Raw genomic sequence first — 12,808 nt, 5'->3', positions numbered from 1 at the left:
TAGGCTTTGATTATAGTGATGGATAAATGAAGCTTCATGAAGCAATGAAGCTTTCACTGCTTTGCCCAAAGGTTCATTACTCAATACTCACTAGGGACATCTGTTGTTGCTCCGAAACACTGACGGCCTTGTCACTCTTACATGCTACTTTAAAAAAAAAAAAAAATTAGAATGTTGTTTATACAATATGTTACAATAACGTCGTTAGCTAAGACTGTGTTTTCATTTATCTTATGAACTGATGTGGCAATATTGATTTAGTGTCTTGGGAGTGCATTGATTGTTGGGGCACAGCACACAGTATTTTGTTTCTATGACTTCCTGAAAAACTAAAATTCTTCTAACTTTATTTTTCTAGGACTTCCGGTTCCGATTCTTTATAGTTACAGAAATGTAACATTCCAATAACTTTCAATCTGTTTTTGCTTTGTGAGACTGACGTGTCTTTGTTGATCGAAAAACAGAATGTATATTTTTCAAATTTCTATAAGTTTTCTGGGGGTTTCTGGATGGCAAACACTCATCAGATGCTGCCAAATTACCTAGAACAAACCAAGAAGCACCACGGCTCATGGCGCTTTTATTGTGAAAATCGGCAACCTAAACGATGTGTCCAATGAGAGGCATCGTTTATTGTCAGTCAGATGGTTTTAAGAGAGAGACGCAAGCGTCGAAGCGGTACCTTTTACCAGGTACATGCCTCGAAGCCTGGCTTCCGGCTGTCCCATCACTGCTGCCGTCTCTGGTTGTTTTTGGTCGGGAGCGGAGCGAGTTCACGAATTATTATGAATCGTTTAATATTTCATCTTTATATAAATGACATTGCTATTATATGGAACGAATTACTCTATGATGCTAAAAATTACGTTGATTCATTGTGTTGTGCATATCTCCGAAGGCTGTGTGGGAGGATGGAACAGATAAATTCCTTTACTTTTTATCAATAGTTTCCACAGACTGTTCAAGATCCAAACTCAGTATTTTACATGTAGTTCCATCTAGGATAAAAATGTATGTTAATTTTACTATTCATCAATTACATAATGAATAGTAAAATTATATTATATAATGGCAATATGTGAATAATTATTTCTGCTGGTCACTTTTCAGATTGCAAACTCATCATCAGTAAATAAATGTTACGTCATTTCTAAGTCTTCATCTGGACTGAGATGTTCTAATAATTGCTCCTATTTATTAAATAAATTATGATGAATTGGGGCCCCAGTCATGAGGTGCCCCTGATGTAAGTTTCCATTAGTAATGTGATAAATGTCAGACTTTGCACCCATATAGAGATTTTTTGCTGTTGATTTACAGAGAAATTAGTGAAGGCAAGATTAATATCAACTCTCTAGAAGGCTGAGGGACGTTAATGCCAATTTTGTTTAATCTGTCCTTTTCTGCAAATCTCACAGCTTCATAGCTAACTGAGACCATCTACTTTAACTAGTGTGTTTTTTTCAATCTCTGGTTAACATTATTTCCCAACAAAACATAGTTCTAAAGCTGAAAAAGGGATATCCGAGATAACTGGAAAGGCTAAACAGCGCCACTGTCTGGTGAATAAAGGCTACTTCAGTATAATGCCCCAGTGAACTTGGGAGCATCTATCCAGTTGTGAACAGCAGTAAAACAGCCTTTGAAGTTATAAGAAATTTAAAAAGAGAGACCATGAAAATTTAAACCTTTTACTTATAAAATTATAACTTCAACAAAAGTGATTTAAAAAATGTTACAGATGATTTAATGTAAAAACAAAGCTACATTAACCTGGCAAACCATGTCGTAATTAGTAAAAACATCTTAAGTTCTTCTTGTGGAGAAAAGTCTTGTGTTTGATACCTTCTTGGACGTCTGAAGTTTGTTCCTCTTCAAGTTCAACTCATCCATTGATTTTATATACCTGCTTAATCTTTATAGAGCCACGAGGGGATTATGTGCCTCTTCATCAGGTCTTCCCCAAGCCAGTCGCCAGTCCAGAAGAGAAACACCTAAATATGCTGAGACAGACAAACATACAAACTCCACATTTAAAGGCTCCAGGCTGAGATTTTCATCTTGTTGTGAGGCAACAGCATTAAGAGCAACTCCACAGTGAAATCCTGGTTCAATTTACTTTGTCTGTATTAGCACCTAATCACAACAAACAGTGATCTTAGGGAACTACTATTAAAAACAAACAGGTCTGATTGAATTCCAGTCATATTAAGCAATCATTGAATTAATATTTGTTTAAAAAAAAAATCAAATTCTTCAAGACAAAATTGTGTTGGTCAGATGATATACAAACAGAAATTTGCATGCTAGACATTCCAGGTATTTTTTTTTTGTGTGAACAATCTTGACAACTCAGATTACTTGCACTCTAGAAATCTGCATTATGTTATGTTTTTCTTGTGTGAAACAATAATAATTATTATAGTTTGTGTTTGTAATGGAACAAAATGTTATAAAGTACAAAAAATAGGATTGCTACTGTAAAGGACTGTAACTGTGTGCACTTACCAGTGTAGTTTAATTTACCAGCAAGATATTTCTTGTAGAGTTAGGAAGAATCCAGGAGAATAAAAATTAAAAACATCTATTGACAAAGAGGAAAGGTTTCAGGTATAAAACAGTAATCCTTTGCCATATTGTTCATATAAAAACACATTACAATACAGTCATGTCTACAGTCTCTCTGTAAATTGCGTTTTTATTATGGGGGGAAAAAAACATGCTAAATGAGTCATTTGTCATTTTTGTCCCACTTTACTGGTTGTCCGGTAAGCAAACACAAGAAATACATCCCACTGTAGAAAACCTGTTTATTAGACAAATTATACACAGAAAGCTTTGCCACTTGTAACAGAGGCCCCAGTTTGTTTCGGTTTTTGAATATTATGCAACACATACAACAAAATAGGCCTATATTAAATACTGTACATCATAAATTCTGGAAAATTATCAAGTAAATCCTGTAGTTCTATGTAAGAAATCAAAAATGTTAACAGACAGCTAAGACAGCAAGTTTGTGCATGCTTTCTTTTTAGTGAACTTGCCAAGTTTTGTTATTTAGCCAGAAAAAAAAGTCTGAATGATATGATTAAAACAACAAAAAAAAAGAAAAAAGAAAGAAAAAGCAAACCATCGGTGTGACTGGTGTGTGTTTATGTTTACCATGGGCAGGACGGGGAGAACCAAAGGCAGTAATGTACCTGCTCAACTCAATACTAAAGCTCGACATGATATAGTCTTTTCCTTTTTGTTAAACAAAAATAGCATCAACATGTAAAATATACATTTTCATAATGTCTCTTTCATTTATACTAAATAAATCTTTTTAAACGTATGTGTCCTATTTGTCATTCAATAGCCCGACTGTATTCTAATAGAAGAAAAGAAACCCTAACGATGCTTGCTTCAAAACACTGTGGCTTGACTGAATTCTCTACACACAACAGTTTGCAGCTTTAGCTCAAAAAAGATAAGAAACCAAAAACTTGCTCTAAACAACTAACATTACCAATTATTAATACAGTGTTAGTGAAATAAAAAGGTTTGGTTCCACCTCACCAACCTGCCCTCTAATCCACAAAGTAAACCACAAAAATGCTCCACTCCCACTCCCCACCAAAAAAAAAAAATGCACCTTAATGGTTTTGTTTTAATTAATTGGCACTTAAAAACAAGTTATATAAATAGTACCTTTTCTGTGAAAAATATGAAATTGAAGTGTATTTTGGACTCACTAGGTTCTGATGATCACTGATCCTTCAGGGCATTGCCTCGGTCTCCATCTCTACAAAGATTTGCTGCTTCTCAATGTTTCCAGTACACAGCAGTGGTTTGGGGTTTCCTGGACGCTGGGAGGGGACAGCAAGCTGGCGGTCACACAAGGCTCGTACTGAAGACATTGTTGCAATGGCTTTGCCTCGAACACAGACTCTACTTCAATTCAGCACTTGAACCTGATAAGATGCAATTCATGATTCTTGGATGTGACATGACATTGCAGAGTGAGCTTTTATCTTCTAAACACCGGAGCAATGATAGCACTAAAAGGTTAATCAAAACAGAAAAAAAAAAAAAATCAAAGCGCAGAAATTTGAACGTGACAGGAAATCAGACTACAGCAATTGTTTAGCAGTTTTTCCAAAGTTTGCTCAGAGAGAAGAAATAAAAACAAGTAGACAGCTCAGAACAATGTGAAATTTTTTTGTACTTCCTGACCAAAACACATTCCACGCATTAAAATCTTTTTTTTTCTCAAAACAAAACTCAATAAAAGACATATAATAAGCATAAGCTTTGTGAAGTCTTTCAGCTCGTCTTTTTTTTTTTTTCCCCCACTTTTTCAGCTGCTTTTTATGAATGTCCATTTCTCCTATACCTCAGAGTCTGGTCGGAGTATCTCACCTTGACTCAAAAAGCAGATAGCACAATACGGGTGAGCGAAAATAAAAGGTAAGATCTACATACAATCACTTACAGGTCTGTGGGCACTGGTACAGTGCAGAAGGATTGACAAAGAGTTTAATGTGCATCAAAGTGGTGAAAACAGTTTCAGGCTGATGCACCAAAAAATGGCAGAAGGACTTTAAAGATTGATGCACCAAAACTGGTGAGTTACAGTGTCACATTGTTACACTGTCATGGCATTTCAACAATTTTCACACTGATGCACCGTGGAGGCGTCAACATCTGCAAGGTCTTATGTCTCGGTCAGGCTCCGTCGCACGGATATCATCTTGGAATACCTTACATATTCAGAACCAAAGGCATTGATACAACAACACCAGTGAAGAGAACAATGAGTCCAGCCTCTCAAATAGTGGAAAGGCAGCATTAAACCAGAGATAGTTAATCCTCGATTTCAAGACAACACCTTGTGGTTTGTTTTCATAATATTAATGCCTCATTTTTGCTAGCAGTCAAAACCCCTGAAAATTATTTCAAGGATAAAGACAGCTACAATTCTTCAACAATGGCAACTCTTGAGCTAACAAGGGGGTAGGTCTTGGTGTTAAACTAGTTTTTGACTAAACCCACCAAGAGGGTGTTCATACAGCAAAAAGTGTCAGGTCATTTCAGCAGTACATGAGAAAGTCCTCGTGTCAGAGAACTAAAACACATCAATAAAAAATAGGTCCCCTCTCAGATGGAACTCCCAAAATAATCCCCCAAACAATCACAACAACGACAACAATAAAGTAGAGATGCATTGTTTGTGGGAGGATGAAGAATACCCCTCCAGACCCTCCACCTTTTTCGTTTTTTTACCCCCGCATACAAAATTAACACCTCTGGAAACCCGAGCAAAAACTAAAAACAGAAACAAATATTCCTGTTTACACATATATATATCCTCTGACATTTTAGCCTAGCCATGAAATATTTGTTCAACCACCCCATGACATACTCAGACTACCTCTTCCTCTTACTTCTCCTCCCAAACCAGCTATATCCATTGGAGCACCTCAAATGGAGGTGCCCCTGTCTGGATCGTTGCCGTATCCAAAATTGGGTCCTGGACCTGTTGGCTGGTAAGGAATGGAGGACATAGTTTTAATGGGACTGCGGAAGAAGCCACCATTTGGGGCCCTCTGCCTGAAGGGGCCCACCCCACCAGTTCGGTGGTCCTGAAGGGTGGTGCCGCCACCAAAACCAGAGGAAAACCCAGCTGCGGCTTTGGCGGACAGGCTGCGGCTCAGGGTCTGGATCTGCTCAGGGATAAAGGTGGTGGTAGTGATGTGTGTGTTGCGGAAGTCGCTGATCTGCTCGAGCGCCTGTCGTGCAGCAGGAAGTGCATCCATGTCAAGGGGGGTTAAATCGACGGAAGAGGTGGAGAACTGCTTGTGGGGGCTTTCGTCCTCGGTGCACAGGCTGTTAACCCTGCGGTGTAGGTGCTCCAGGTCGATCTCCTTATCGTCCTGCAGGGTTGGGAGGGTTGGAAAGAGGAGAAGAAAGAAGAGCAGGAGGTGACGATGACAAATGCAGGGAGAGTAGAGATCAATGGGAGGAAAAATTTATATATCAGTATGGGAGAGGAAGGATGAATTTGGATAAAAAAAGAATTGTAGGCAATGTTCAAGGAAGGATGGACAGAAGTAAAGAGAGAATATAGAAAGAGGGAGATGATGACAAAGAAAATTAGAGAGTAAAGTGTGGAGAATATACAAAGGAAGATAAAGACAGCATGGGGCAGAGTGAGGCATATAGTAGAGAGAGAGTGAATTTGGAGAACCAATGGGGTGTATTTGTTTTCAGCAACAAGGATGTAATCCATCCAACCAGTAAAAATAATATGTAATAATCAAGTTAAAACGAAAAGTGCAATAAAAGGCAAATGCAGATGAGGGGAGGGCAATTTAAAAAAGATAAAGTCAAAGTATTTGAGAAACCCAGCATGAGAATGTACATGACGTGAAAGAACAGCGTCAAACGATCGTTTGATGTTTACAGGGGGGAAAAAATGGACATGACAAGAAGTGGGGAGAGCAAAACAAGGAAGAGGGAGGGGGGAGGATGGAGGGAGGAATAGAGAAGCACACTCTGAGCTGTGGTCAGGATATTAACAAAAAGAAACATAAACACACTTCTACAAGGCCTTAAAGGGAGTGCAAATAGTCAGGAATGGACAGAGACGACACACTGCTGACATGCTGTGCGCTCTGCCATTCCAGTGTCTTGTTACTATTGAGCAAAGCTTGACTAACTACAAAACTTAGGGGTAACTTTGTAGATAAATACTCAACAGTTTCTCATCACTACATTGCATCATGGCCTCTATCCGCAAAATATTCACTTGAGATTAACGTTTCTCTTTCAAGTGAATTTTTTTCAGGCCATAATTCATTGTTGAAATTCTTATGTCTACAATTGGACCATACAGTGATTTACATGTATTGCTGAAGAATCGTAGCCATTCAAAGCACATAGATTAACTTAAGCTTTAAATAAATGTACTTTATCAGATAAATGAAACTTATTACAATTTACATTTATGACTATATTCACATATAACTTAACTACTGAAAGGCTGTAATGCTTAGTGAGAGGTGTTTCATGCTTTTACTACTTAAGGAAAGGTGAGTATGAGTGCAGGGGGGTGGGAGGGTCAGTTTCCATTGAAATACAGGTGCATATAAAGTAGAAGTGGACTTGGGTCAACAATAGGAGGGATAAAAAGTTCAGTGAAGTGTTTCCAAAATTACATTTTTACATCTACCACACATACTTGTGGGGAACGTGCTTCTGGGATCCCAAGCTTTTTCTGTGAGAGGGTCTTGGAGGAAGGACTGGTCAGAGTGGGGTGACACAGGTTGGTTGGTTGGTTGGTTTGGATTTCACAGTGATAGTATTTGGGTAAAATCAGAAAGGTTTTTTTTTTTTTTTTGAAGGTGGAAGCCACAAGATTGGGGATAAACAGAGATTTACTGACCGTTTTCCATCACATCTGTGGGGGTCTGTTCGGCTGAATTCTTTGGCCCTACTCACGAGCAGAGCAGGGGAACCAGCAGTGGGCCCTGCCCACCAGGTACCATCTAAATGAGACACCTTTGGAGGAAGGGGAGGACGGAGGGGCTGCTAATGTTTGTGTTTAAACTAGGCACGTTTGGAGTTTGGAGGAAAGAATTGTAAAGGAGAGGGATCGGCATCAGCACAAATAAAGGGAAGTGGAAGGTAGGATCGAATCACAAATGGTCATTCTGCCGTCCGTGAGAGGAAATGCAGGGGTGTCTATTAGGACTGAGCAATAGTGGCCTGAAGCAATAGAAGATTAAAGCAGTAAAACCTGAATACTTTTATATCTCTCTTAAAGGTATATCTATATATATTAATCTGCAATGAAGTCCACTGTGATATTGAAGAAACATTAACCCTGAATCTGAGAATGATTAGAACCTCCCACATCCAATATTTACATACCCTGGTTCATTGTTAAAGGCAAAGGTTTGATTTGAAAAACGAAATGTTAAATTGATCACTAAATCTCTTTTGGCTTACATGTGCCTTTGTAATATAGAAGGTATATCTCATTACAAAGTTATCATGTTGTAAAAACCATGCGACTTCAACTGTCTGCTGGAGAAGGGCTCTTTGTCCAAACATGGAGAAAGCCCCCTCTAATGGCAGCAAGGCATTATTGCATATATAAGTCATCTGGCAACATGCCAGGTAAACAAACATTTTTTTTTTTTTTTTTTTAAAGAGGTAATTCTGCTTCCAGCCTTGCAGCAAGTTTAGGTCTCATTTCCTGTCGTCAGACATCTCCCTTCAAATGATCATTCATGTACAATGTTGTCTTCAAGCTTTACTAACCAAGGGTTATATTTGTTATCTTCTATTGTATGTATAACCTTGGTGTGGGAGGTGAGGTGGTGAAGGTGGTCATTCTCATTTTGGGGGTGATCTCAGAGGGGTTGGTGGGTTCGTAGGAATGCTGCACGATTAGCGCGCAGGGAATGTCGCAGCATGCTGGGGGTTGGTAATGGGTGGCGGTGGAGCCAGCTGTGTTGGCCGTGTTGGAGGTCTGGTTCTGGGTCTGACCACCCAACGAGAGCGGGTGCTCGTTGGGGCCGTGGGGACACGGATCGGCAGCTTGCATGGCAGATGGACCGTCCGCCTGTGCCTGGCATTGGTGCATGATGTGGAAAGTTTCAGCAAATTTGGGTTGAAAGGGGAGAGATGGAAAGGAGGATACAATGTGTAGGAGTTCACATGTATGTTTTGTGTGTATGTGTGTGTGAGAGGTGAGAAGATTAAAACCAGTCCAAACAAACAAACAAACAAAAAATAAAAAAAGCACAGGCAGACCAACAACAGCCGTGCCAAGACAGAAAAGGATGAGTGACGGACAAGATCAGGCAGATTGAAAGATGGCAGGGTGGACGGAAGAGAAGTAAATTGGAGAGACAGATGGGTGGAGGGGGAAGGGGTGAGCGAGAAGAAAGACATGGCAGTCAGTCAGCACACACGTTTAAGCAGGTCACTCTGTGTTGTGTCCTCAGAGAGAGACATTCACACAGTCGTTATATACCTGGAAAGGGGAGATGTTTAAATGCCATTTTGTATTGCTCTCTCTCCCCCTCGCCCGCTACACCCCTCAACACAGAGTACTTATCTAAAAGAACAAAACAAAAAGGCAATATGAGAGCTTTGAGCCACAGTGACACAGTTCATTCAGTAGAGTTAGAATGAGAAGAGCTGGCTTTTTAAAAAAAAAATTCAAGTCCTAAAAGGTTAGAATTAGCTTTTGCACATATCAATAAAAGACTTGCAATTAATAAACAAAGCACACAAGAAGTCCCAGCTCTCCACAGACTAAATCTACATGGACTATATGAGATATAAGATATGGTCAAATCCACAAATGTTTTCATTATGGAAGAGTTCTGAAAGTAATGAGTAATAAAGTTACATTTTTTTTTTTGTATAAATCTTTTAGAGGATACTAACAGAACTCTTTCATAGCAACCTCTGATTGAACACACACACACACATATATATATATATATATAAATATAAATATACAGGCCAAGGAGTTAGAAAAATAGCCACTCAGAATGAGACAAGGATCATCTAAAAATTGCTCATCCAGAGTGTAAGGAGCATCTCAACAGAGAAAAAGTGAAATCAACCAATCTGCTCTAGCACACAGCCCCCTCCAACACACACCTAAAGTCAATTCAGATGTTTTTGAGCACATCAAAGGTGAGTTACTTTTAAGATAAATGATTTCATAAAAGTAGTCTGGCATCAATAAACACTGTGCAAAAATGTAAGATTGTATATTTTGCTTCCAAAGAGTTGGGGGTCTTTGTAACCTTTGTGACTGAGATTCAATGTTTACTAAGCATGTCTTTATGTTTATTATAAAGACTATTTAGTCTAATCCCTGTATCATGAGAACATGTCCTGCACACATGTGTTTTCTCAACTATGCAACATTTAAACACGCTTTACTGTTGTATTTTCATTTATTTAAAGCTCCCATTGATCGGAGGCCCGGAACCCCAACAACAGAGATGAATGTAACTTTGGAAATCCCAGTTTTAGCAGCAAAATACGATTTTTATCTTCTAAAAAAACAAAAACTTTTCTTTGGTATTTTTCAGAGTCAAAAAAAAGAGATGGAAACCTATTGTGTTCATGTGACAGGCTACGACTGTGGCTAAAACTGTGCATAAATACACAGTTTTTGTGTGAATCATTGAAGACTTTTCCATTGTAACTGGCTCATCGCTTTATGTTTTTAAAGTCATATTACTAACACCAAAATGAATCACAGCTTAGCATTAAATGACTTAATCAAGCAAACAAACAAGCAATTTGGCTTATGTTCAGGTGCAGGCTTGAAAGTGAGTGAATGAGCAGCTAATCACCAAAGAAAAACTGAAAGAATTGAAGGTCATATGAAACTGGACTCCCTGAAAGCACAGAGTAAAGAAACCAGGAATGAATGAGGAAATTATATTTAGGGTACAAAGGTTGTCATATTTCTTCTCAAAGATCCCGAAATAGCTCAAATAACCTTTTCCTTCTTTGTGCAATACCCTTTTCCAACATTCCTCCAAACTTCTTGTTAATAGTATCCATGTTAGCTAACTCTGTGTGTGTGTGCATATCCTGCGAGTGTTGATGCAAACTGTCCACACCAAGAAGCAGGCCCAACCATTCCACAACACAGAAGCACAGCACAGACACAAACATTGTCACATCGCTAAAGGTTAAAAGCAGGTAGCACAGCCTTGTAGCAAACATCATGAATGCAGAGGCATGTACAGACATAAACACAATGTGCATGATTTAGTTAGATTTGGAACAAACACAGAGACACAAATAGCTCATTTGTATTAGAAGTGAAACAGAGGTTTGTGGGTTATGTATGCAGAAAGCATGTATGCATGGAAGCGTGTAGAGTATGGGGCAGCATACATTTGACCTGATGATCCAATGGATAAATGCAGTCATGATTCTTTGCACCGACTATGAAATAAAAGTAAAATTACGTTCATCCTACACTGTGGATCTTGTTCACTAAGAGAGTAATACAACCTCATTCTACATTGGGGCAGTGAAGAGAAGGGATGGGCACGAATGGAAATCTGCCAGTTGCTTAAAAGAAAACTAAATAGAGAGCAAAGATTCCAAGAATGAGCTCCGTGGCATGGGATATTTTGTTTTTGTATTTATTACACCAGTGCAAGCCTGAAATGATGGAGTCTGAGTGTTTAATATTTGGCCGTAATGATGCATGTGCATGCAGGTGTGAGGGCAAGCTCGCTGGTGTGTGTAACAGCTAAGAGTGGCGATACAGAGATTGAGAATCCGTCATCTTCAGGGAGGAAAATGATACGTCTCTGACTGCCTAATTGGAAATCATTAGCACCGTAATTGCAGCTCTTTGTAAACAGTCCAACATTTTGTTCAACAAACATCTGCAAAAGGTTGGGGGAAACCCATCTGATAATCATACTGACAAAACTACTTACAGAGTTTATCCATCTTGTTAAAGGTTTGTGAATTTACTGAAAAAAACAAAAAAATAAAAACAAAACTTGCGGACAACAAGCAAGCACCAAATAATCCATCAACTTCCTTATTGAAATACTTTATATACGGTCTTTTACTCTACTGGATGAAGTAGCTCACAGAGCTGGAGCACTGAAAGCAGTCATCATGCCAAGCTTGAGCTCCAAGTACATCTTTCAGGTGCTTGTGCATCATATTAAGCCAAGTTTTCCAGAGCCAGTGCATAAACTCCAGGTTGACAGCCTTCCTATTTTATTCAAGGCTTGTAAAACCACACAGAGAGCCATATGCTCTTGGCTCAGTGCAGTGATCTTAAGTGGCTTCAGCATTTGCAGAGACAGTGCTGTGAGTGGCATCTAGTTCTCTGTTTGAACTGACAGAGAGAAAAGCATCTGGTAAGTTAATTACACGCTTTATGGTTTCCTTTACATTATTACCTTTTGGAAGCAAGATGACTTTAAAACAGGCCTACTCTTCTGGCCCCGACTAAAGCCAAACTGCATACAGAGTCAGAGATTTCCGCAGTTAATAAATTACTGCATATACAATTTACCTTATTAGTTGCTTTGAAGCTGATTTAGAACTGCCTCAACCCCCGTCTTTGAGCCAGGACGTATTCGAGTGGTCCCGTTTGACTAGCTCATTTTATGCTCCCATCCACCATCTTTGCAGATGGTTACACATCTGAAATAACTTGCACAGATGGTGATTTGAGCATCAGGTAGTACATTCTCGCTGCTATTAGATGTGAATCAGCAGTTTTATACAGCAAAAATATTTATACTCTGAATCCTAAACTTGAATGTATCTCATGAAATTATGCATGGTTTTCAATATTTTGGGCAAATAAAGTTCTGAAAAGCATAGCCTGGATATGCAATCAGCTGTTATAGTCAGTACTTAGTAGAACCACCTTTTGGCTTCAGTTCCAGCAGGAAGTATTTTGATCTCAAATAGTTTTCCTCAAACAGAGACAAAATTTTTTGACAACTTTCTTTTGCAAAATTGATCAAACTGAGTAAGAATGAATGGAGTGTGTCTGTGAACATCAGCTTTGAAGTCCTACAAATCTATGAGACCTTCGCAGAACAACTGGATTCTTGGTTAAACTTAAGTGGAATATTTTCACCAGTTAAGTGACTTCTAAAAGCAATTTTATTTTGCTTCAGGGTATAAGACTAATGGGGCTGAATACAAATGTTACTTTTAAGATTTTTATTTGTATAAAACTACACAGTTATTCACTATAGTATGTTGCCCTATTACATAAAATAAATCCCCCAAACAC

At 38.7% G+C, this 12,808-nt stretch overlaps 1 protein-coding gene across 6 annotated transcripts in view; it reads right to left on the bottom strand.

Annotated features, from left to right (window-relative positions):
• Nucleotides 1-2,793: 2,793 nt before the first annotated feature.
• grid2 (glutamate receptor, ionotropic, delta 2) overlaps nt 2,794-12,808 on the bottom strand; it is a 446,512-nt gene continuing 436,497 nt past the window's right edge. For 2 of the 6 annotated variants that reach the window (XM_008418414.3, XM_008418415.3), the window contains one exon: nt 2,794-5,915. In XM_008418414.3, the coding sequence (XP_008416636.2) occupies nt 5,463-5,915 (453 nt within the window). In that variant the 3' untranslated portion in view covers nt 2,794-5,462. Of the gene's footprint in view, nt 5,916-8,307; nt 8,618-9,025; nt 9,110-12,808 lie in introns of those variants that run through there. The other 4 variants (XM_081610703.1, XR_014088939.1, XM_081610704.1 and 1 more) reach the window with 4 other exon arrangements.

This window comes from Poecilia reticulata, chromosome 9, assembly GCF_904066995.2.
Source record: "Poecilia reticulata chromosome 9, P_reticulata-male-v2, whole genome shotgun sequence".
Taxonomy (NCBI): domain Eukaryota; kingdom Metazoa; phylum Chordata; class Actinopteri; order Cyprinodontiformes; family Poeciliidae; genus Poecilia; species Poecilia reticulata.
The sequence above is the reverse complement of the archived record's forward strand: the minus strand, read 5'-3'. Positions and strand labels throughout refer to the sequence as shown.